The sequence below is a fragment of the Pristis pectinata genome, unplaced genomic scaffold (assembly GCF_009764475.1).
Source record: "Pristis pectinata isolate sPriPec2 unplaced genomic scaffold, sPriPec2.1.pri scaffold_66_arrow_ctg1, whole genome shotgun sequence".
NCBI classification, from domain to species: domain Eukaryota; kingdom Metazoa; phylum Chordata; class Chondrichthyes; order Rhinopristiformes; family Pristidae; genus Pristis; species Pristis pectinata.
The window spans coordinates 677,237-702,449 of NW_026262572.1; the positions used below are offsets into that span (position 1 = coordinate 677,237).

At 43.4% G+C, this 25,213-nt stretch overlaps 1 protein-coding gene and 5 pseudogenes across 1 annotated transcript; 1 reads left to right on the top strand and 5 right to left on the bottom strand.

Annotated features, from left to right (window-relative positions):
• Window positions 1-733: 733 nt before the first annotated feature.
• On the top strand, window positions 734-4,256 carry LOC127567255 (zona pellucida sperm-binding protein 2-like). Its single transcript, XM_052009940.1, is given in 6 exon segments — window positions 734-1,005; window positions 1,450-1,643; window positions 1,750-1,897; window positions 2,830-2,946; window positions 3,864-3,960; window positions 4,121-4,256. Coding segments are annotated over 6 exon segments (870 nt in total). The 5' UTR covers window positions 734-827.
• Window positions 4,257-14,755: 10,499 nt separating this feature from the next.
• Window positions 14,756-16,350, bottom strand: LOC127567260 (ATP synthase subunit a-like; annotated as a pseudogene).
• Window positions 15,974-17,114, bottom strand: LOC127567261 (cytochrome c oxidase subunit 2-like; annotated as a pseudogene).
• Window positions 17,115-17,264: 150 nt separating this feature from the next.
• LOC127567256 (cytochrome c oxidase subunit 1-like) lies at window positions 17,265-19,210 on the bottom strand (annotated as a pseudogene).
• An 82-nt stretch (window positions 19,211-19,292) lies between these two features.
• LOC127567257 (NADH-ubiquinone oxidoreductase chain 2-like) lies at window positions 19,293-20,257 on the bottom strand (annotated as a pseudogene).
• Window positions 20,258-20,434: 177 nt separating this feature from the next.
• Window positions 20,435-21,350, bottom strand: LOC127567259 (NADH-ubiquinone oxidoreductase chain 1-like; annotated as a pseudogene).
• Window positions 21,351-25,213: the final 3,863 nt, after the last annotated feature.

Consider the following 25,213-nt stretch of genomic DNA (forward strand, 5'->3'; position numbering starts at 1 on the left):
CCGCGGGAATGCACGAAGCCGTGGGCGCGCACCCTGAGCCTGCAGCTGATTGGGACATTCATTGAGTGCGGGTTAACCAGCGCTGGCAGAAAGAGGGCGAGTTGGAACCACAGCCTCACTCACTCGGGAGGTTTGGGTTGTTGTGATGGACGGGCTGCGGGCTCTGGGTTTGGTTTTTACTGCGATCTGTTGAGCACAGCCGCCCTCTCTCCTTCTCCCTGCCTACGGGTTTACGGGAATTTCCGAAAGCAAGTGTATGTTCGGAGTGCAGATGTACTGCCGTGTTTCTATTCAATGGGACAATCTGCCCGGTTGGTATACTCCCGGCCGCCTGTGCTCCGGGGTTGGCTGGCTACGCGCAGTGCGGCGCACTTAATGATTCCAGGGGCAGTGTTCACTCACTTCCCGTTGCTTGTTTCTAACTTCCTCTTGAGGGAAATTAATGGTCATGCAGACCCTCTCATCGGTAGGTGGTGACCATATTAACCGCCTCCACCCCTGCCGTCAGATTTTAGAGCTTGTCCAGTCTGATAGTTCTGTGCCGCCGCTTTCTGATGTTTGCATTGCGTCCTGTGGGTGTAAAGGGTTGTTAAATTGGCGGACTGGGGCCCGGTGTCCGGCCGTGTTGCCTTTTCGGCTCTGTGGACTCCTAAATTCATGGAGTTGGAGTGTCTTCGCCGGAACTAGTGCAGGCAGAGGGATTTGGTCAATGAATGTCCTGAGTCAGGGGCTGGAAACAGGAAGAGAGGCGGCGTTTGAGTTCCTTCCGTCCCGGACTTGGTATTTTCCTGTTCAGCAACTCATCACCTTCTGTTGCCATTCCCGCAATGTGGCACAAGGACGGGCGGGTCCTGGTCGCTATCTCCTGGGATTTAACGATGCCTCCTGTAAACCTGAGCACGGTGCATGTGCAGGATGTGTCCGGAGACGAGTGCCGTCCAAGCGCCGTGTCTGCACACACTGTGCTCTTCCAGTTGGCTCTCGCCGTGTGGCACCACTCAGCGGGTAGGTATAAGCCAGGGGGCCGTGAGGGCTGCTCAGCCGGATGCTGATGGACTGCTTCCTCCTGCAGATCGATGGAGAGAAGGTTGTGTGCGAAACGGATGTGTTGGGGCAGTTGGAGATCTTGGATGGAGCTTTGGGCTCGGTGAGCCGGCATAGTCCCTTCAGGTGAGTGTGCGAGTCCTTGATCGGGGAGATCAGATGAGGAGCGGGACTGTGCAACCGAGTCCGTTCTCTTGCAGGCTGCATGTGCAGTGCAGTTACAATGGAAGGCAGGAGTCCGAGCTGCAGGTAACACCCCGTGTCTACACCGTTTCTCTGCCACTGAGACCGGCCCCCTGCTTCTAGAGCTGCGAATAGCGAGAGGTAATGAATACTCGCTGGTGCCTGTTGTCCAACTGCAGGCTCGGTGCAAATAGTAACCGATCTTCATCATTTTCTCTGCAGATGGCGGCTATCGGGGCTGGTACGTCGCATGTGACTACCCGATTATGAGTGTGCTGTGGGACCCCGTGTTTGTGGAGGTCCATGTCCTCAACCGCAACGACCCGTCCCTTCTGTTGGTTCTCAATGACTGCTGGGCAACCCCCGGGCCCGAGCTATATTCGGGGCATCGCCGGGACCACCCGGTGGACAGGTGAGTGCTGGGAAGTGTGGGACGGACTGGAGAGGCTGCGGGGAGGGAGTTGCTGTGACTCTCCGCTCGGCGCCTTTCCCCATTGACTCGCCCTCTTTCTCTGTTCCAAGTGCCCGTTTGCCGGTGACAACTACAAACCTTTCCTGGTCCCGGTGGGCAGCATTTCCCATCTGCGTTTCCCAACGCACCATGAGCGGTTTGTACTCAGCACTTTTGTTTTCTGCGACAGAATGTCGGCCAAGGCCTCTGAGCAGGAAGGTGAGTTTCCTGCGGTGTTTCTCTGGTGCTCACCTGGTCTGAGCTGCTTGCCAGGGTGTCGGTGAGTGGGGTGGCTCCTGCAAACCGGAGAAGACTTGATTTCCTGCCTGGGGCCGAGGCACTGATCATCCCGCTCTCTCCCTTCCCAGGTTTACTTCCACTGCAGAGCTGAGGTCTGCTCTACTTGCACCCGAGAGAACTGCACGGCTCTTTGCAGCGCCAGTAAATACCCGTCCTCCGAGATTTATCGGGTGGGAGTGGCTGAGTAAGTCTCGTTTACTGGTCGTCCCCATTTGCCCTTGAAAGTGGTGATCCGCTGCACGTCGCCTTGTGATAGTGTTGATGGTCTGTTGAGGAAGTTTCCAAGTTTTGATAATAAACCAAGTCGGTCGGAAGTCCTGGCCCTTGGTGGAGAGGTTTTGAGGGGCCTGGTCGAGTATTTGCTGTTGGTGACACTGTGGATGGCATGTTTGGTAGTGGTCAGACCTCTTTCCCACGTTCTCTGCCCCAGCACCACCCGGATGTGGTGATGGAGAAATTGTCATGGAAAGTCCCTTGCTCGGAACTGCTCTCAGGTGAGACTTGTTGGTGTAAAATCTTCACGGTCTCAGCGTAAGGATACCAACACCATTCCCCACAGTTGATGCTTTGGGCTCAGTATCTGAGCGCTTTCTGCACTAGCGAGGTGGTGTGGGGTTTGCGCCATCGAACTCTGGGGATAAACACGGGTTCTCTGCCTCCGAACCGACATTCCGCTGCCCCCGTTAACTGGAAGAAAAAGAACCCGCTGAATCGGGAGATCGACAATCTGCGTCTCCCCAGCCTCTCCCATGTCCCGTCTGTGGCGTTGAGCGGGTCACCCCCGCCAGAATGACCGTGGTCCCACCATCCGTGGTAAACTTCGTTCTACCCTTGTTTCTCTTCGTCCCCAGAAAGACGAAGCGCCGAGGAGCGGCCTGGCACATTGGTGACGGCCTCTGGGCCCATCATTCTGCCGGAAGAGGAACGCTTGTCTGTCGGACTCCACCAGCGAGAGGAAGGTGAAGCAGGTACCTGTAGCTGGCGTGTACCTGGAGCCGCTCTAACCACTGGGCGTTCTTCACTTCTTTCTGCAAGGAGGATCGAACCCGTCCCCTTCCTCCAACACTCACACTCCTGGCAGTACTTGTTCTCCGCCTGTCACTCCACTGACGTCATGGAGCAGTCCTTGCTGCAAACCTACTATGGAACACTGCATAACTTTCGGGTTTATCGACGAATGCATTGGTGTTGCTTCCTGCACTCGAGAGGAACTTGCGTATTCTGACATTTACTGACTTCCACCCAGCCCTCGTGCACCTGGGCTATCTCTGGCGTTTTTCTTCTGGTACCGTCTCCGTCCCTGGAAACCTTCCGCTGATTCCCTTTAAATTAAGGGCTCGCACAGCAACTTCCATTACACCCGCCACTCCGTCTTCTTCAACACCAACACAATCTGTTTCTTTTCTCCTTCGTATCAACTCTCAAAACGAGGTTTTCCACTCCAGGACTTCTAAAATACCCCATTTACGAAATGTGACTTCCTTCCTCGTCGATGGAGTCCTCCATATCCCCCCATTTGTGCTCGCAACCTCCTGCCTCAAGTAGATCCCTTCGTCCGACATGCCCCCGTATCTAGAATTTGAAGCTTATCCCAGTTACAACCGGATCCCAACAGCACTCTCATCTCTCCCCTAACCCGCCTTTCCGGTTTCCTTGGGGCACATTCCGCGCAGCCCTCCTCCCCGTGGCACATTTCCCTGCAACTAAAGGAGGTGCAGCCCTTGTCCTTGCACTTCCTCCCACCCTCCCTCGTCATTATCTGGGGACCAACCTCCTTGTGTTCTGGCTGGCGTACCTCTGCGCTTCGTCCTCATGCAGGGACTGAACCAGCTGAGTTTTTCCAGAAGCTTCTGCTGTTTAATTTGACACTGCCTTCTCTCCATAGATGCTGCTGACGATTTTCCGTCCCGTGTCCTTCCTGGAGTGGCGGCCGAAGCGGCGCTCTTCTCGGTGGCCCTTTTAGTCGACGCCGTGGCTTTGTGGTAACGGGAGGCGCGTGTCGGGGTGGGCTCCGATTGCAGCTTCCTGGAACTGCAGGTGTCTGTTTGAGAATAAACTGCTGTTCTCCCTGAGCCCATCTCTGCAGTTTCCCTTCATTCACCTCGGGTTTACTCTTATTTCCTGCAGTTAATCGTGTTACAGGGGGTTTGCAATAGAGCAACGTCTGCCGGCTGCCGCCATCTACACCCCGGCCCCGCCGGCATCACACAATCCTGTTGATGTCCGCCTCCTGGTCTTCAGAGCTTCAGATTTTCTCTCATTTGTCTCGGATCCCTGAAAAGTTTCTGCAGTAGATTCCCTCGCCACTGTTTTGAGTTATTTGTTCTTGAGTTGCCGAACTAGAGTCAGAATAGGCCATGAGAAAGCCTTGGCGGGCAGGATTAAGGAAAACCTTCAAGGCATTCTACAAGTATGTGAGGAGGATAAGACGTGAAAGAATAGGACCTATCAAATGGGAAAATGTGCATAGATCTGGAGAAAATAACAGGTACTTAATGACTACAGTATTCACTACGTAAAAGGATATTGGTGATGGAAGTGATGACATGCAGCAGACTAAAAAGCTTGAGCTTGTAGATATTAAGAAAGAGGATGTGCTGGAGTGTTTGAAAAGCATCGTTGGACCAGATAAGAATTTTGCATCACCAGTGAGGGCAGGAGATGTTCCAGAGGAGTGGAGGGTTGCGGAGTTTGTTCCTTCATACAAGAAAGGGAGTAGGGATAAGCCCAGGATATTATAGACCAAGGAGTCTTACTTCAGTGGTTGGTACGCTGATGGAGAAGATCGTGAGAGGCAGGATATATGAACATTTGGAGAGGTATAATACGATTAGAAATAGTTCGCAAGTCTTTGTCAAGGGCAGGTCCTGCCTTATGAGCCACATTGATTTTTTATGAGGATGTGACGAAACACATAGACGAAAGAAGAGCAGTAGATGTAGTGTGTATGGATTTCAGCAAGACATTTGATAAGGCACCCCATGCAAGGCTTATCGAAAAAGTAAGGAGGCATGGAATCCTAGAGGACTTGGCTTTGTGCATCCAGAACTCTCTTGCCCACAGAAGGTAGAGTTGTCGATGGATCATACTCTGCAAAGAGGTCGGTGATGTGACTCAGGGATCTGTTCTGGGACCCTTACTCTTGGTGATTCTAAAAAATGACCTGGGTGAGGAAGTTGGAGGGATGGGTTGGTAAGTCTGCCGATGACACATGTTGGAGGTTCTGTGGCTGGTGTGGAGGGTAGTCAGATGTTACAGCGGAACATAGGATGCTAAACTCGGTTGAGCAGTTGCAGATAGACTTCAACCCGAGTAAGTGTGAAGCGGTTCATTTTGGTTTTAGCAGAATATAGTATTAATGATAAGAGCCTTGGCAGTGTAGAGGATCAGTGATCTTGGAGTCCGAGTCCATAGGACGCTCAAAGCAGCGGCACAGGTTGACTCTGGTTAAAAAGGCATATGGTGTATTGTCCTTCATCAATAGTAGAATGGAATTTAGGAGCCGGGGGTATTGTTGCAGCTATAGAGGACCCTGGTCAGACCCCACTTCGAGCAAGGTCCTTCGTCCTGGTGGCTTTGGAACTCACTCGTTCGACCCGTTCATTTCTCCAATACCTTTATCCTCCGTGGCAGGGATTGTTGAACCGTCCTCCATCGTGAAGAGTGCACATCACTGGCTTAAACTGCCTGCAGCTTGTTTCCCTTCCTGTTTTTAATTTCTGTCTCACCGTCCAAGAAACCCGCAATACTTAAACCACCGATTCATTTTCCTATCTCCATCGAAGCTCAAGCATTTTACATGTTACTGGCCAGTTACCCCTCGTTATTTGTTCTCTCTCCTGATTAGCTTTCCGTAACTCGCTGCAGTCTCATAAAAATGAAGCCTAGATATTCAGATATACCACCAGATTGTTCCAATTTGAAAGACTTCGTGTTTGATTTAGCATTCTCCTTCACCTCCCATGTAAACCACGGATGATTCATCTTTCTCATTGGTACACCCTCACATCAGACATCCGGAATTCAGTTCTCTTCATGTCTGGAGTAGAGTGGTCATGGGGAATTCCACATTGACCATGGACCAGGAACTGCTGACTGACAGCAAGGTCGGTGACACTTTTTTGCAGGGGAGTGTCTTTTTTGTGACGATCTGAAAATCAAAGTTTGAGTGAGGGAAATCAAAAAGCTGATGGTTCAGCATCAGTTGAGAGCTTTGGACAGCCGCTGTTCTCTATGACGTGGGGGTGAAATTTCACTGGAATTATGGACTGAGAAGTGTTTTGAGCGGGAAATGTTCGAGTCGTGATAGATTTAATGGATTTTGTGGCGAGATTCCATCCTAGTGGCCATCTCAGTTGAGTGGTGTGATCTATGTGACAGGCAGCGAAGGCAGACTTTTGTGTGGACATTGTTCTAAGACCACGCTGTTCGCTGTCATTTTTGGTTGTGTGAAAAATATTCCAGCCTCAAAGAAACTGATTAAAATTTGTTTATTCAGTGACTGATCAATGTCAGTCCAATGAGTTCCAAAAATCCCAGTGGAGATTTTTCCTTTTCGATTGAAATAGAAATCTTTCCTAGGTGCCACTTCAGTGTCAGAGTCATAATTACCTCCGACATTGCCGGCAATTATCTCCAGGAAAGTAAGACGATGTACTTCGATTTCGAGATACGTGAGTTCTTTATGATATCGAGAAGGTATATTATCCTATCCTGGCTGTTTTTGGTGTCCTGGTTAAGTTCGAAAAGTCGAAATCTTTATCGTGCTGCAAATGCTCTTTAACTGAAGTCTCAACATACGGAGATTCATCCAGTACCGACTCTCGGTCTGTTAACGCGGCGCAAATCCTTGATCTGATCGTTGTATCTTCCCTCATTGGCTGCTGCAACTGAACAGTCGTTTCCTTTTTTCCTCAGTGTATTATGATTTGGCGGACATCAGTGTTACGGACTCAGTGAAAGTCCCTTTAAGATAGAGAGAGTGTGTGTGTGTGTATGTATGTGTGTGTGGGGCGTGCTTACGTCAATAGAAGATAAAGGACGTAATGACGTTGTTGAAGAAGTAAGAAGGAGAGAGAGAGAGAAGGGAGAGAGACACCAGCCTGCTTGTTTTCTCTATCGATGGATGAGAAACAATAACTGTGTTTGCCACTGAAATCCATGTATGGAAGTTGGAAGTAATCCGGTGGAGTTCACTTTGTTGCTGACCTGTAGAAGGAAACAGGTATTTGTGTGTGGACGACCACGGTTCGGATGCTTTTCGGGGTGAGGAAGTCACTACCGAGTAAACACTGAAGTGTCGTTTGGGTTCCATCGTGGAACATTTGGATTTCGTATGTACTCTCTCTGTTTTTCTACATCTACGTCTTATCTTCAGACAACGGTGGTTGTTGAAGAAGCCCTTGCTCATGTTTCACCTTATGGCTTGCGGAACTGAACTTTAAGAACCATTCCGGAACTGGGAGTTTTGGACTTTGTCACACACACACACGATGAGTTTAGTTTTGGGGTTAACGTTCAAGGTTTAACATTTTTGAATTCTAACATACTAACATTTTTACTTTTATTTTACGTATTATCATAAGTAGTGATTAATAAAATAGTTTTTAACACTAAATCATGCTCAGTGTGTTTCTTTGTTGCTGGTTCGTGACAAAATTGGGGGCTCGTCCGGGATAGTTCCCAAGGTTAACGAGATTCGTCTGGGATCCAATCCAAAGATTGTTGAGGGAGGTCTGATAAATTCTTTCTAATTGGCTTGTGTGTGTGGAAACCAGCAGCAATGGATATTAAGGCATTTTTGGAGTCACCAACCCAAAAGGGATTGGAGGTGGCGAAAAAGGATGATTTGATAAAGATTGCTACAAGGTTAAACCTTACAGAAGTAAAGCAGTCTATGAGAAAGACAGATATTCAGAGACTGATAGCTGGCCATTATGTGGAAAAGAAGGTGTTTGAGAAGGAAGTGTTAAAACAGTTTCCTGGCAGTTAAATAGCAATTTCTGAGGCACAGGTGCAGCTGGCAAAGATAGAGGCTGAACGAGAACAAACCCAGTTAAAAATAAAGGCCGAACGAGAACAGACCCAGTTAAAGATAGAGGCCGAACAAAAGCTAACTCAGATGAAGGTAGAGGCTGATCTGGCAATGAAGCAGATGGAATTGAAGAGGATGGAGCTGGATAGTGAGGAGAAGGAAAAACAGAGGCAGCATGAGTTACAAATGAAGCGTAGGAGTTTGGAATCTGATTCTGATGATGGTTTTTCAGCCAGCAGGGAGGTTCGATTAGTCCCTCCGTTTGAAGAAGATCAGATTGATCAGTATTTCCAACATTTTGAAAAGGTTGCTGTGAGTTCAAACTGGCCAAGGAAAGGATGGGCTCTTATGGTACAGAGTGTGATTAAAGGTAAAGCTCAAAAAGCTTATTCTGCTTTGTCTGCTGAGGATGCAGCTGATTATACCAAGGTAAAACAAGCTATTATGAAGGCCTATGAATTGGTCCCTGAGGCTTATAGACAAAAATTCAGAGACTTGAGGAAATCTGCAGATCAGACATATGGAATTTTTCAATGGAAAGAGAATATGTTTTTGAACAATGGTGCCTGGCTAAAAATGTAGATGGGGATTACGATAATTGACAGAATTGATACTGGTGGAAGACTTTAAAAGATGTGTTTCCAGCTGAATTAACAACATATTTAAATGAAAAGGCAGTGGAAACTTTACAAGAAACTGCTAGGGTGGCAGATGATTATGCTTTAACCCATAAATCCAAATGGTGACAACCTAAAGCCTTTCAAAAGAGTTACAAAGACAATCCAGGTAAACCGGAGATTAAAATTGGGAGGTAATCAAAAAGGAAAAGATGAAAGAAGCCCGTGCTGGAGAAACCTGTTGAGCGTACTTGTTATTACTGTAGGAAACCTGGCCACGTGATATCTAATTGTGCCCTTTTGAAGAAAAAGAAGGAAGCTGGGCCCAATGCTTGCTTTCAGGCAATTAAACATCAAAAGGTTTAGGAGATGCTGTTAAAGATCAGTCCTTGCAAGAGGGAAAAGCGGAAAAGTTGAGAGGCTGAGAAAAGAATTTCGTTCGTATGTATCAGAGGGTTTTGTTTCACTGAATGATGAGTCACCCCAGGTGCCAGTGAAAATTCTTAGAGATACTGGGGCTAGTCAATCTCTCTTGCTGGACAGTGTTTTAAATTTTGGTGAAGAAAGTGACACTGGTGAAGTAAATCTAGTACGAGGCGTTACAGGTGAGACCATGTCTGTCCCTTTTCACAGGGTGATTTTAAAGTCAAAGTTCGTAGAAGGACCAGTCGAGATAGGGATAAGACCTAGGTTGCCAGTGGAAGGAGTTTCTTTGTTATTGGGAAATGACCTTGCAGATGGAGAATTTTTCCCTGTGGTACGGTTAACAACCAAACCAAGGATTGATGAGTCTGAGAATGATCCAGATGTTTACCCATCATGTGCGGTGACTCGAGCTAGAGCTAAAGAATTAGCCAAGACAGACAGTCTGGTGCAGTCTGATGTAGTTCCTTGTGACAGTCCTAAACAGGAAGAAAATTATGATGCCTTATCTGAGACTCTTCTGTCTTCACTGGAGGATCAACATCCTTATAGTGAGCCTGAATTTAAAGATTTGTCTTTGTCGAGGAAGGATTTTATGGTGGAACAAACAAAGGACCCTGAGTTGACAGAATTGAAAGAAAAAGTACTCTCATGTGAGGAGATTGAGAAAGTGCCAATTGGATATTATGTCATAAATGGAGTGTTAAGGAGGAAATGGAGACCTCCCCATGTCCAAAAAATTTAAAACTTGGTTGGAAGAGAGTCTGCCAGCTAGCGAGAGAGAATTTGAAAACCAGCCAGATAAGAATGAAGACATATTTTGATAGATGTGCTCGGCCTAGGACATTTGCAGTGGGGCAAAAGGTTGGTATTTTTCCCTAGCCAAAATAATCTACTTGCAATCTGTTTTTCTGGACCCTATGTTATTGAATCTCGAGTGACTGATTTAACATATATAATCAAAACACCAGATAGACGCAAGAAAACACAACTCTGTCATGTAAACATGCTAAAACCTTATTATGAGAGGGATTCAGTTGTAGCCTTGGTGGATGGTGTAAAGGTTGTTTCTAGAATACCTGATGTTGATGTTGAGGAAGGCCAATTTAGACCAAATATTGTTCCATCGAAACTAAAAAACCAAAATATCTTGGAGAACCTTGAAACAAAGTTGGACCATTTACAAGTTTCACAAAAACAACAGATGAGAGAATTAATTTTAAAATTTAAAAATTTGTTCCCAAATGTTCCAAACAGAACATCGATAATTACCCATGATGTTGATGTTGGGGGATGCAAAACCAATCAAACAACACCCATATCGAATGAATGTAGAAAAAAGTAAACTTGTTGATCAGGAAATAAAATACATGTTGGAAAATGATATTATTAGACATTCTACTTCAAATTAGAGTTCGCCCTGTGTTATTGTACCTAAACCTGATGCAACTGTTAGATTTTGCACAGATTACAGGAAAGTGAATGCTGTAACAAAGTCAGATGCTTACTCTATTCCTAGGGTGGATGATTGCATAGACAGAGTGGGAAAGTCAAAATTTCTTACAAAGATTGACCTATTAAAAGGGTACTGGTGTGTTCCATTAACAGATAGAGAAAGGGACATCTCAGCCTTTGTAACCCCTTCTGGATTGTATGAATACAATGTTTTGCCATTTGGAATGAAAAATGCTCCGGCAACATTTCAAAGAATGATTAATTCAGCGATTCATGGGTTAAAACATGCAGATGCCTACATTGACGACTTAGTGACTGGGAATGATACATGGGAGGATCACATCTCTGCGTTAGAAAGGTTGTTTGAAAGACTTTCCAAGGCTAACCTTACAGTTAACTTGGCTAAAAGTGAATTTGGCCATGCCACTGTGACGTATCTTGGTTATGTTGTAGGTCAAGGCAAGCAAGCTCCTGTTCAGGCAAAAGTTCAAGCAATATCTGAGTTCCCTATTCCCACAGGTACGAGGACTGTTAGAAGATTTTTGGGATAGGTTGGATATTATCGACAATTTTGTAAAAACTTTGCTGATATTGCTCTTCCCCTAACTAATCTTCTGAAGAAGGGAGTAAAGTTTGTTTGGACAGATTCTTGTCAAGAAGCATTTGAGAAGCTGAAAGCCCTTTTATGCTACCATCCTGTGCAAAAAAACACCTGACTTTGAAAAGCCCTTTTCATTAGCAGTAGATGCCAGTGATGAAGCTCCAGGAGCTGTGTTGTTGCAGAAGGGTGACCTTGATGATATTGACCATCCTGTAGCTTACTTTTCAAAGAAATTTAATGAGCATCAAAAGAATTATTCCACCATAGAGAAAGAATTACTGTCGCTTGTTTTAGCCTTGCAACATTTCAGTGTATATGTTTGCACTGCTCAGAAACCATTGACTGTATATACAGATCATAACCCATTGGTGTTTCTGAGCCGAGTCAAAAACAAGAACAGAAGGCTGTTAAACTGGAGTTTAATTTTGCAAGAGTTTGATCTCATGATAACTCACATTAAAGGCAAAGATAATGTGATTGTTTATTGTCTTTCCCGATGTTAAATGGAAACATGTATCTGTACTAATCTGATAGTCTGTAGTTGTGTAGCATGATAATTATTAACATTACTAACTGTATGCGCGGTTAAATCTTTCTTGGGAATTTTTTTTTTAGGTGGGAGGTGTTACGGACAGTGAAAGTCCCTTTAAGATAGAGAGCGTGTGTGTGGGGCGTGCTTACGTCAATAGAAGATAAAGGACGTAATGACGTTGTTGAAGAAGTAAGAAGAAGAAGGAGAGAGAGAGAAGGGAGAGAGACACCAGCCTGCTTGTTTTCTCTATCGATGGATGAGAAACAATAACTGTGTTTGCCACTGAAACCCATGTATGGAAGTTGGAAGTAATCCGGTGGAGTTCACTTTGTTGCTGACCTGTAGAAGGAAACAGGTATTTGTGTGTGGACGACCACGATTCGGATGCTTTTCGGGGTGAGGAAGTCACTACCGAGTAAACACTGAAGTGTCGTTTGGGTTCCATCGTGGAACATTTGGATTTCGTATGTACGCTCTCTATGTTTTTCTACATCTACATCTTATCTTCAGACAACGGTGGTTGTTGAAGAAGCCCTTGCTCATGTTTCACCTTATGGCTTGCGGAACTGAACTTTAAGAACCATTCCGGAACTGGGAGTTTTGGACTTTGTCACACACACGATGAGTTTAGCTTTGGGGTTAACGTTCGAGGTTTAACATTTTTGAATTCTAACATACTAACATTTTTACTTTTATTTTACGTATTATCATAAGTAGTGATTAATAAAATAGTTTTTAACACTAAATCATGCTCAGTGTGTTTCTTTTGTTGCTGCTTCGTGACATCAGCCATTGATTTGCACTGGATGTTTGCTCTGAAGCTTTGTATCCGAACTGAGGTGTTTGTGTCTGCACTGGATCACTGAACATGGACCGGAAAAGGGATGTGGACAGCGTGGATCAGTTCAGAAGGGAACCTTGAACCTCTTCCAGTTGTTGTATTATACCAGTGGACCTGGGTATCTCCTGCTCTGCATCAGTTCATTTTCTGTGCAGTGGACGCAGGAATGCAGTTTTCATTCTAGATGTACTTATTTGGCTTTCTTTGTTTTATGGATTGTTTTCGACTTGAACAGGCTGCTTCGGCGACTCGGCACAGCTCGGAATACTTTATTGTGAGACTGCTCCAGGCTCTGTTCCACCTTCAGCTTCATCGCCCTGCAATTGGTTGTATTTATTATTCATTGAACCTATTGAATCCTTGATCACTTTATTGATGCACAAGTTCTTCATCTCCTGGTTCGCTGATCTGTTTTCATTGGTTTGTGTTCCACGTTAAATTGAATTTGTTCATGCATTCAACGTGCAATCTGCAAATATTGCATCATCCAAGGTATGATCTGCTTGCAGGTGCAGAAACACAATAAATCCCCGAACAGTCGTCGGAAATTTATGGTCGTAACAACTGGCTGGGGGGAAAAAAAACTTTGTCATCATGACACCATCAGAAATTAGAGTATATTTGTGTTGATCTGCCTGGATACAGACAACAAATCAAATTACATAACACGAATGAACGGGCGTGCTTTTCTGAAATACCGCTCCCTCAAGAGAAACCAATTCCAGTCCCATTATTTCAATCTTATATCTATATGCAACAGAAATACTTGTACCGTGAATTTTGTCACTGGAAGCTGTCTTCAGGATTATTTCCAAGATACAGGAAAATGCTTCCATTGTTCTCGTTCTGTGTTGATGATTTGTCTCCGTTTGTGTCGTAGCTAACCTAGTGACGATTGCTGTCCTGTCTCAGGGGAAATAAAAACTGCCGTATTTCCTCCTCCCCTGTGGACCAAAATTGACTTCTTTGGTTGGTGCAGTGAGCTCCAGAAAGATCTTTATGTAGGATGAGAAGGGCAATAAGTAATGGGAGTGATCCTATGAGGGTGTAGAATAGAAAATAGGTGCCTGCGTTTAATCGTTCAGTTTGGTTGCCTCATCGAGTGATGATGATGAGTGTGGGGATTAGTGTAGCTTCGAATATTATGTAAAACATAATTATTTCTGTAGCACTGAAAGCTATGATTAAAAAGGTTTGTAATAAAATAAGTAGGGTAATATATATACGTTGTCGTGAATCCGGTTCGTTATGAGATGATTTTGGCTAGCAAGAAGTATTAGAGGGAGTAATCAACAGGTTAAAGTGAGGAGGGGGGAGGATAGTGGATCTACTCCTAGATAGGAGTTGGAGAATTCTCAACCTACTTCAAGGTCTCATTTAAATCAAAGCTTTAAGGCCATTAATAGGCTGAGAGATAGAAACCGTTCATAATCATTTTTTAGGTGAAAGTCAGGAAATTGGGCGTAACATGATTATTGGAGTAATAATTTTTAACATTGTAATGGGTTGAGGTTTTTGAGTTGATCAGAGCCATGGGTTCGGGTAGCGGCTACTAGGAGGGCTCGGCCTGAGCTTGCTTCGCAAACTGAGAAGGTAAGTAGGATTATGGGGGCTAATGAGCTGGAGGTTGAGTTTGTTGTTGAGGATCATAGGGTGACTGGAATAAATAAGGACAATATTATACCTTCTAAACAGATTAAAGCTGATAGTAAGTGTGAGCGGTTAAGAGCGAGCCCGGTTAGGCTTAATATGAATGCTGAGGTAAAGGTGAAATGAATGGGGGACATAAGGTATTTATGGATTTACACCATAATTTATTAAGCCGAAATTAATAGTCTTAGTTGTTAGACTAAATACCAACTCCGCTCACTCAAGTCCTCCTTGTAATCATTCATAAATAAGGCCCAAGGTGAGTAGTATTAGGATATCTGTTCATAAGATAGTGAAGAGAGGGGAGTCAAGTTGATCTCCTCAGGGAAGGGGTAACAGGAGGGTGATTTCTAGGTCCTAGAGGAGGAATAAAATTGCTACCAGGAAGAAGCGAACGGAGAATGGTAAACGTGCAGAGCCTAGTGGGTCAAAACCACATTCCTAGGGTGATATTTTTTCACTATTTGGGTTGAGTACTGGTAGTCAAAAGGCGATTAAAGCTAGAATTAGGGAAATAAGGGCTGTTATAGCAATAGTAAATGTGATGAGGTTCATTACTTTTCCTTGGATTCTAACCAAGATTAAATGATTGGAAGTCATTTGTACTAGATTATACTAGAAAAGTATTATGAACCTCATCAGTAGATTGAGATATAAAGGAACAATCAAACTACATCAACGAAATGTCAGTATCATGCAGCGGCTTCGAAGCCAAAATGGTGTTTTGATGTGAAGTGGTATTGGATTTGTCGTAGGAGACAGACCATTAGGAAGGTGGAACCAATAATTACATGAAGACCGTGGAAACCTGTGGCAACAAAGAATGTTGTTCCATAGATTCCATCGGCAATGGTAAAGGAAGCTTCATGGTATTCTATGGCCTGAAGTGCGGTAAAGTAGAGGCCTAGGGTGATTGTGAGTGCTGGGGCTTGGATGGCTTCCTTTCGGTTACCTTCTATAATACTATGATGAGCCCAGGTAACGGTGACTCCAGAGGCTAAGAGAACAGCTGTGTTGAGAAGTGGGACTTCGAATGGGTCGAGGGGGTGGATGCCGGTTGGTGGTCAGCAACCTCCTAGTTCAGGGGTTGGGGCCAAGCTTGAGTGGTAGAAGGCTCAAAAGAAACCGAGGAAGAAAAAGATTTCTGATGTGATGAACAGAATTATTCCGTAACGTAGTCCTTTTTGTACAGGTAGTGTGTGGTGGCCTTGGAATGTTCCTTCTCGGATTACATCTCGTCATCATTGGATTATGGTGAGGAAGAGTAGTATTAATCCTAGATATAGTAAGGATAAAGAATGGAAATGGAATCAGATGGCAAGGCCTGAGGTTATAAGGAGAGCAGCTACGGCCCCTGTTAATGGTCAAGGGCTAGGGTCAACTATGTGGTATGCATGTGCTTGGTGGGCCATTATTTATTAGACATTTTCTTGTAGGTAGAGGCTTAAAAGGAGGACAAATACGTAAGCTTGGATTATTGCTACAGCTACTTCTAAGATGGTTAGTAGGAATAAAATTAATGAAGTTAGGAAAGCCACTGTAGGTATGATTGTGATCAATACGAAAGCTGCAGTTGCAATTAGTTGCATAAGTAGATGGCCTGCTGTTAGGTTAGCTGTGTCGTACTCCAAGTGCCATTTATTCAATAGGCTAATGGTTTCAATAATAATTAGGACGGGGATTAGTGGGGTGGGTGTACCCTCTGGTAAAAGATGTCCTAGGGCAATAATAGGTTGGTTGAGTACACCAATTAAAACGGTTGTGAGTCATAATGGCAGGGCGAATGCTATATTAAGTGTGAGTTGTGTAGTTGGGGTAAATGTATAAGGGAGAAGGCCTAAGAGGTTTATAGTAATAAGGAATAATATTAATGTTGTGAGAATTGTGGCTCATTTATGGCCTCCAAGGTTTAATGGCTGTATAAGTTGATAAGTAAAACGATTAATAAATCAGGATTGTAGGGTTATTAATCGATTATTAAGTCATCGGTTGGAGGGGGTTGGGAATATCAGTCATGGAATTGTAATTGCTAAGGTAATTAAGGGGATTCCTAGTAGTGAGGGGCTTAAGAATTGGTCGAAGAAGCTTAAGTTCATGGTCAGTTTCAGGGTTCTGGTTTTGATTTTATAATATTTTTTGGTGTAGGGTTGGTGTTAAATATATAGGAGAGCACTTTTTGTGGTAGAACAATTAGGAAGAATAACCATGAAAAAAGAAAGATGAGGAATCAGGGGTTTGGGTTTAGTTGAGGCATATCATTAAGGGTGGTTGGGAGTCACCAATTTTTAGCTTAAAAGGCTAATGCTGGACCCGGTTTAGCTTCTTAATGAGACTTCTTCTAATATTAATGAAGATCAGTTTTCGAAATGTTCTAATGGGACTGCTTCAACTACGATAGGTATAAAACTGTGGTTAGCTCCGCAGATTTCAGAACATTGACCATAATAAACCCCAGGTCGTGAAATGATAAAGGCGGTTTGGTTTAGACGTCCTGGGACTGCATCTGTTTTTACACCTAATGCTGGTACTGCTCAATAGGGGATTGTATGGGGATTACTATTTGATGATCTGTCTCTAAAAGTCGGAATAATCCTGGGTTTAAATCTTCAGTTTGGATTATATAGGAATCAAATTCCAGGTTTTGATAGTCTGTGTATTCATAGCTTCAATACCATTGATGACCTAAAGTTTTGATGATGATGTGAGGGTCGTTGATTTCATCTATTAGATATAGGATTCGTAAGGAGGGTAATGCAATTAGAATTAAGATGATTGCTGGAACAATGGTTCAAACGATTTCAATTTCTTGTGAGTCAAGGATATATTTATTAGTAAGCTTAGTTGAGACTATTGCTACGATAATGTAGAGGACTAGGGAGCTAATAAGAAATACAATTATTAGTGTATGGTCGTGAAAGTGGAGAAGTTCTTCTATAACTGGTGAAGCTGCGTCTTGAAAACCTAATTGTGAGGGATGTGCCATTGGGTTAAGATTCATGGGGGTTAAAACCACAATTTTACCCTGACAAGGTAATGTAATAACTTTTACTAGAATCTCAAGAAAGTGGCAGAGTGGTTATGTGATTGGCTTGAAACCAATATATGGAGGTTCAATTCCTTCCTTTCTTGGGAGTTAACAAGATGATTGTTGGATTTGGACGAATGCTGGTTCTTCGTATGTGTGATAAGGTGGAGGACAACCATGTAATCATTCCACGTTTGTATGAGGTAATTCAATATATAGGATTTCACGTTTTGAGGTAAATGCTTCTCAGATAATAAGTAAGAATATAATAACAGCTACTAAGGAGATTAGGGACCCAATATAAGTGACTACATTTCATAGGGTATAGGCATCTGGGTAATCTGAGTAGCGTCGTGGTATACCAGCTAAACCAGAAAATGTTGAGGGAAGAAGGTTATATTTACTCCAATAAATATTACTAGGAATTGTGTTTTTGTTCAGGCAGAGTGTAATGTAAATCCTGTTATTAATGGGAATCAGTGAACAAAGCCAGCTATAATAGCAAATACTGCTCCTATTGAAAGAACATAATGGAAATGGGCTACAACATAATAGGTATCATGGAGGACAATATCAAGAGATGAGTTTGCTAAAACAATACCTGTCAACCCTCCGATTGTAAATAAAAAGATAAAACCCAATGCTCAGAGTATAGGTGTTTCTCATTTAATAGAACCCCCATGAAGGGTTGCTAATCAGCTGAAAACTTTAACTCCTGTTGCTGAGGTAAAATAAGCTCGGGTGTCTACGTCTATTCCGACTGTGAATATGTGGTGGGCTCATACAATAAAACCAAGTAATCCAATAGCTATTATTGCTCAGACCATTCCTATGTAACCAAAGGGTTCTTTTTTACCTGAGTAATAGGCAACTACGTGGGAGATTATTCCAAAGCCTGGTAAAATTAGAATATATACTTCTGGGTGACCGAAGAACCAGAATAGGTGTTGGTAAAGTACTGGGTCTCCTCCTCCAGCTGGATCAAAGAAGGTTGTATTTAGGTTACGATCTGTAAGGAGTATGGTGATTCCTGCTGCTAATACTGGTAATGAAAGTAAGAGAAGGATGGTTGTCACAAGAATAGATCACACGAATAAGGGTGTTTGATATTGAGAGATTGCTGGAGGTTTTATGTTGATGATTGTTGTAATAAAGTTAATGGATGCTAAGATAGAGGAGATGCCGGCTAAATGTAATGAAAAGATAGCTAAGTCTACAGAAGCTCCAGCATGAGCAAGATTACCAGCAAGTGGGGGGTAAACAGTTCAGCCTGTCCCAGCCCCAGCCTCAACTCCAGCAGAGGCCAATAAAAGGAGGAATGATGGAGGTAATAACCAGAAGCTTAAGTTGTTTATACGTGGGAATGCTATATCTGGAGCACCGATTATTAGAGGAACCAATCAATTAACAAAGCCTCCAATTATGATTGGTATTACTATGAAAAAGATTATTACAAAGGCGTGGGCGGTTACAATTACATTATAGATTTGGTCATCTCCAAGAAGTGTTTCTGGTTGGCTAAGTTCTGTTCGAATGAGTAAGCTTAAGCCAGTACCAACTATCCCTGCTCAAGCACCAAAAATTAAATATAAGGTACCAATATCTTTGTGATTTGTAGGGAATAATCAGCGATTAATTGTCACAGGTAAGATGGCTGAGTATTAGGCGGCGGATTGTAGCTCCGTAGAGAGAGGTTAAAATCCTCTTCTTATCAAAGCCCTGTAGTAAAGATATTACATAAGATTGCAAATCTTGAGACGGAGATTAGGCTCTTCCGGGGCTTCTCCCGCCTCACCAACCCAACAGAGGGAGAAGCCTAGATAAAAGTTCGCAGGATTGAACGCTTAGCTGTTAACTAAGATTTTATAGGATCGAGGCCTATTTATCTAGAAGGTTTTAGTTTAATTAAATCATCTGAGTTGCATTCAGAAGATGTGAGATAGAATCTTGCAAATCTTAACAGAAATTAGGAGATTTTCACTCTTACTTAAAGCTTTGAAGGCTTTTGGTCTAGTTTAACCTAAATTTCTTATGATGTTAGTATAAGTATACATGGTGTTGGGGGGGGGGGGGGGGAGGAGGAGGAGTGAATGCAGTGAAGACCAGAATAAGGTTTGATTGAGTTGGTTTTATTCGTCATATGGATATATAGGTGATAGGGTTTGGTGACAGAGTAATGGTTGTAGTATAACATCAGCGTAGGTAGAAGAATAGACTGAGTAATGTTGTTAGGGCTATAATAGTGGCTGGAATTATTAGGCGTTGTTTGGTTAGTTCTAGAAGAATTAATCATTTTGGCATGAAACCTGTCACTGGTGAGAGGCCACCTAGGGATAGTAATGTTGTTAGTGTGATAATAGTAAGTAATGGGGATTTTGTTGTTAGTAAAGCAATGGAGTTGATTTTGGTGGAATTAAACATGTTAAATGATAGGAATATTCAGGTGGTTATAATAATATATAAAATAAGGTTAAGGGTGGTTAGGTTTGGGACATAATGTAGTATGGTAACTATTCAGCCTAAATGAGCAATTGATGAGGATGATAAGATTTTTCGTAGTTGTGTTTGGTTGAGGCCCCCTCAGCCACTTACAATAATAGATAGGATACCAAATAAGGTAACTAGATAAGGGTTTAGAAGATGGTTGAGTTGAAGTAGAATTGCAAATGGTGCGAGTTTTTGTCATGTGGATAAAATGTCCAGTAATTAAATTTAAGCCTTGCAGTACTTCTGGTAATCAGAAATGTATAGGTGCTAATCCGATTTTTAGTGCTAATGCGGTTGTAGTTAGTGTGGCAGAAACTGGGTTTATTATTTCAGTGATATTCCACTGGCCCGTGATTCAGGCATTAGTTGTTCCAGCAAATAGGAGCGCTGAGGCTGCAGCTTGTCAGGAAATATTTTGTAGTGGCTTCTACTGCTCGTGGATGTTGTTGTTGGATTATTAATGGAATAATAGCTATGGTATTAATTTCTATTCCAATTCAAATTAAAAGTCAATGTGATCCAATGAATGCGATTGTAGTACCTAATCCCAGGCTTAAGAGTAGGATTGTTAATACTAAGGGGTTCATTTGTAGAGGAAGGATTTTAACCAACATGTTTGGGGTATGGGCCCAAAAGCTTTGTAATTAGCTGACTTCACTTAGGAAGTAGTATAATTGGAAGTACTAAGAGTTTTGATCTCTAAGGAATAGGTTCAAATCTTATTTTTCTAAGGAAGAGGAATGATTTTAAAATTCATTATCCACTCTATCAAAGTGGCCCTTTGATTCCAGTTAGGTTATAGGGGGAAGGCTTGCCATGGTAATGGGTAATGTAGTATGTCATAAAAGTAAGGCTAGTGTAAGTGGTAGGAAGTTTCTTCATACTAAATGTATGAGTTGGTCATAGCGAAATCGTGGATAGGAAGCACGGATTCATAGGAATAGTAGGGTTAATAGTGTTGCTTTGAGTATGATTGAGTGTTGATAGTACTTAGGAAAAGAATAACTGAGAGTGTATTTATTATTAGGATGTTGGAGTATTCGGCTAAGAAGAATAAGGCAAACGGTCCTCCTGAATATTCGATGTTAAAGCCTGAAACAAGTTCTGATTCTCCTTCGGTTAGATCGAATGGGGCTCAGTTTGTTTCTGCTGGTGTTGAAATATATCATATCATGGCCAGTGGTCAGCCTGGGTTAATAAGTCAAATTATTTCTTGGGCAAGGTTGAATGTATGTAAGGTAAAACCACCTGTAAAGATAACTATGGATAAGAGGATTAAACCTCGGGTTACTTCGTATGAGATAGTCTGTGCTACAGCACGTAATGCTCCTATGAGAGCATATTTGGAGTTTTATGCTCAACCTGAACCTAAGATTGTATAGACGGTTAGGCTTGAAATAGCTAAAATAAATAGAAGGCCTAAGTTTAGGTTTAAAATTGAGTGTGGTAGGGGAAGTGGTATTCACATTAGTAGTGCTAGAGGAATTGCAAGGAAAATGATGGTCGTACGGGTTCTTTTATAAATAGTTTAAGTCCATCGGCAATTGGTTGGAGATGTCCATAAGGACCTACTACATTTGGACCTTTACGAAGTTGTATATAACCTAAGATTTTTCGTTCAACAAGGGTTAGAAAGGCTGTTGCTAATAATACTGGAATAGTATAGGTTAAAGGGTTGATAATGTAAAGGAGAATAGAATTTAACATAGTTAAGGAGAGGAATTGAACCTCTGAGTTAAAGAGCTTTGGTCTTTTGCAATTACCAGGCTCTGCCACCTTAACACAAACCATTATCTTTGGTTTGCTTGTGATTTTCCCTTGTCCATTTTAGTTGTTCTTCAATAGATGGGAAAGAAGAGTGCTTAGGGCATTGGCTTCATTTTTCCGGTCCTTTCGTACTAGGAAAATATCATCATAGATAGAAACTGACCTGGATTACTCCGGTCTGAACTCAGATCACGTAGGACTGTTAATCGTTGAACAAACGAACCCTTAATAGCAGCTACACCATTAGGATGTCCTGATCCAACATCGAGGTCGTAAACCCTTTCGGCGATAGGGACTCTAGGAAAGGATTGCGCTGTTATCCCTAGGGTAACTTGGTTCATTGATCAGGATACATTATCCTGGGTCATTGTTCGGTAGATGTTCTATGAATTAGAACTGTTCGTTCTAGTTTTTAAGTATATTAAATACTCAATCGATAAGGGGGTTTTGTTTTTCCCCTTGGTCGCCCCAACCAAAAACAGGTTAAGTTATGTTTATTTATGTTATGTTTTATATCCGGAGAGAAGAATTTAGGAAATAATTAGAAGTGTTTAAAGCTCCATAGGGTCTTCTCGCCTTATGTTGTTATTTTCGCTTCTGCACGAGGAGATCAATTTCATTGATCAGAAAATAGATACAGATAAACTCTCGTAATGCCTTTCATACGGGTCTTCAATTACGCTACCTTCGCACCGTCAGAATACCGCGGCCGTTAAAAAAAATCACAACAACCTCTTATACTTGTTAGGGCAAGAGGCGATGTTTTTGGTAAACAGGGGGAGTTTGTGTTTGCCGAGTTCCTTTATTTTCTTTTAATCTTTCCTAGGGACACTCCTGTGTAGGGTTAACAATGGTTATGATGTGTTTTTCTTGTTGTTTTTGTATTATGATAATAGCCTCAGGGCTGGCATTGATTAATTGTCAGTGATTTAATTCTTTCTGGCATACACTGGTGTCAAAGGAGAGGTTCAACCTCTTATTACTCATTTTAGCATAGGTTCTTTTATCTGATGATAAAATTGTCCAATATTTAAGAAGGGGGTTTTGATGAAATTATCAGGATTATTGGTTTAGTGAGAGTTGGAACTATGACGCTTGCTTTACAGGTGGCTGCTTTTAAGCCCACTGAGGTAGATATTTCCTTGGTGTATTATGATCGTTACCCACCTTGAAAAGTTGTTTCTTGATTCAAAAGAGCTGTACCTCTTTTGAATAACTATTAATTATTACAATTTGCCTTTGTGAGAGTGTTCATTTGGGGCAGGTAGAATAGATTAATGCAGAATTTAAGTTCTTTTCTTGGACAACCAGCTATCACTAAACTCGATAGGCTTTTCACCTCTACTTGGGAGTCTTCCCACTCTTTTGCCACAGAGATGGTTCGCTCCAGTGTGCTGCTCCGAAGTAGCTCGTTTAGTTTCGGGAAGGTGGACAAAATTTTTTTGCCCAATTGTTCTGGCTAAATCATGATGCAAAAGGTACGAGGTCTGGTCTCTGCTTTTTGTTACTTGGATGATTTGTTTCATTTTTTGGACAAGGTTTTGGACGAGTGTCCTCTGTTATATTATTGGCAGCTTCCGTTCACGTTTCATCTTTTCTCCCCTTATTGCTTTCTCAGTTGCCTTCTGTTGGTTTTATAAGCTTCCGAATACTCCAGCTTCCCGTTAATTTTTGCAATATTGTGTGCCCCTCCCCTCCCACCCCCCCGCCTCTTTTGCTTTTCTGCTGTCTGTGACTTCTCTTGTCTCCCTCCCTTTAGAATGTTTCTACTTCTTTGTATGAACTGATGCTGCGTCTTCCCAATCACTCCCAGAAACTACTTCTACTGCTGCTCTACCACCGCCCCTGCTGGGGTCCCCATCCAAACAACTTTGGCCAGTTCCTTTCTCATTTCTCTGCAGTTATCTTTTCTCAAATGTAACACCGATACATCTGATTTTAGCTTCTTCCTCACAAACTTCAGGGTGAATTCTATCATATTATGATCAATGCTTCCTAAGGCTCTGTATTGTTTTCTTCCGGGTGCTCCGGTTTCCTCCTACATTCCAAAGACGCACGGGTAAGTTAACATGGGTTTAAAATGGGCGGAGAGGTCTCATTTCGGAAGGGACTGTTACCAAGGTGTAAATAATTGTTTAAAAAAAAATAATTTAAAATTTAAGCTCCCTCATCAAATTTGGTTCATTGCACAACACTAAATCCAGAATTGTCTTTTCCCCCGTGAGCTCGACCACAAGCTGCTCTACAAAGCCATCTGTAGGCGTTCTTCACCAACCCGATTTTCCCAATCTACCTGCATATAGAAATCCCTCATGACCACCGTAACATTGCTCTTTTAACATTCCTTTTCTATCCCCTGTTGTAATTTGTACCCAATATCCTGGCTACAATTCGGAGGCCTGTATAGAATTCCCATCAGGGTCTTTTTATCCTTGCAGTTTCTTAACTCTACCCACAATGATTCTACATCTTCTGATCCTATGACACTTCTTGCTGAGGATTTGATTTCACTTTTTAACAATAGAACCACACCCACCCCCTCTGCCTACCTGCCTGTCTTTTCGATAGGATGTGTCTATTTGGATGTTTAGCTCCCAGCTGTGATCTTCTTCAACCACGACTCTATGATGCCTACAACGTTGTACCTGCCAATTTCTAACTGCGGTACAAGATCATCTACCTTATTTCGTACATTCGTAAGTTCTTATCCCTTACTAAATTTTCTGTCTTACTCTTTACGCGGGAGACTTCAGTAACCTCTCCTGCACTCTCATCCCCCTTGTTGTATCCATACTTTACCGATTTGTTGAGCCCACCACCCTACTATTTAGCTTAAAGACCTATCCCTACCCTACCCTCCCATACAGACTATCCCCCTCCCCCAGCACTCCCTACCCCCACACAACCTCATCCCCCTCCCCTACCACCTCCCTTCCCCTACACTGACCAGTCCCGTCCCCTTCCACACCCTTCCCCTCCCAACCACCTCTCTATCCCCTCACACTCCCCTCACCACCCCACTCCCCTCCCCAATACCCTATACCCCTCCCATTCCCCTCACCGCCCTCCATTACATACCCATCCCATCCCACCCCAAATTACCCACTCCTCCCTATCTCCACCCCCTCCCAATTCCCTCCTTCCAATTCCACTCCCCTCCCTCCCATCCCATCTCCCTCCCATCCCATCACCCCTCAACCCACTGAGATTACAGCCCTTCCAGGTTTACACAGCTCACTCCAATCTCCTCGCGGAATCCCAACTGTCCCCGGGTCCCCCGCCTTTTCTTGCTGGTCTCCGCTCGAGCTCGAAGGTGGAGGTTTGTTACTCTGGAAGGAGGTCGGTGACCGGTGGTGAACAGCAGGCATCAGTACTGGGATCCTACTGTCTGTGATGTATAGAAATGTCCTGGATGGGTGGGTCAGTAAGTTCGCAGACCACACAACGATCGGCGAAACTGTGGACGGTGTAGAAGGTCGCCAAAGGACACAGCGGAATATCGATCCCTCGGGCGGAGAAGCGGCAGATGCAGTTTAATCGGGGCGAGTGTGAGCGGTTGCACTTCGGGAGGTCAGATGTCAGGGGACGGGACACTGACAATGGCAGGACCCTCTACGGTGTTGGTGTCCAGAGGTGATCCTGGGTTCAAGAGTCCACGCCTCCCCTGAAAAGTGGCCGCACAGGTCTGCATGGAGGTAAAGAAGGCGTACGATACTCTCGCCTTCATCGATCGGAGCGTCGAGCACAAGAGACGGGAAGTCACGTTGCCGCAGCATTAAACGCTGTTCGGGCCGCAGTTGTGT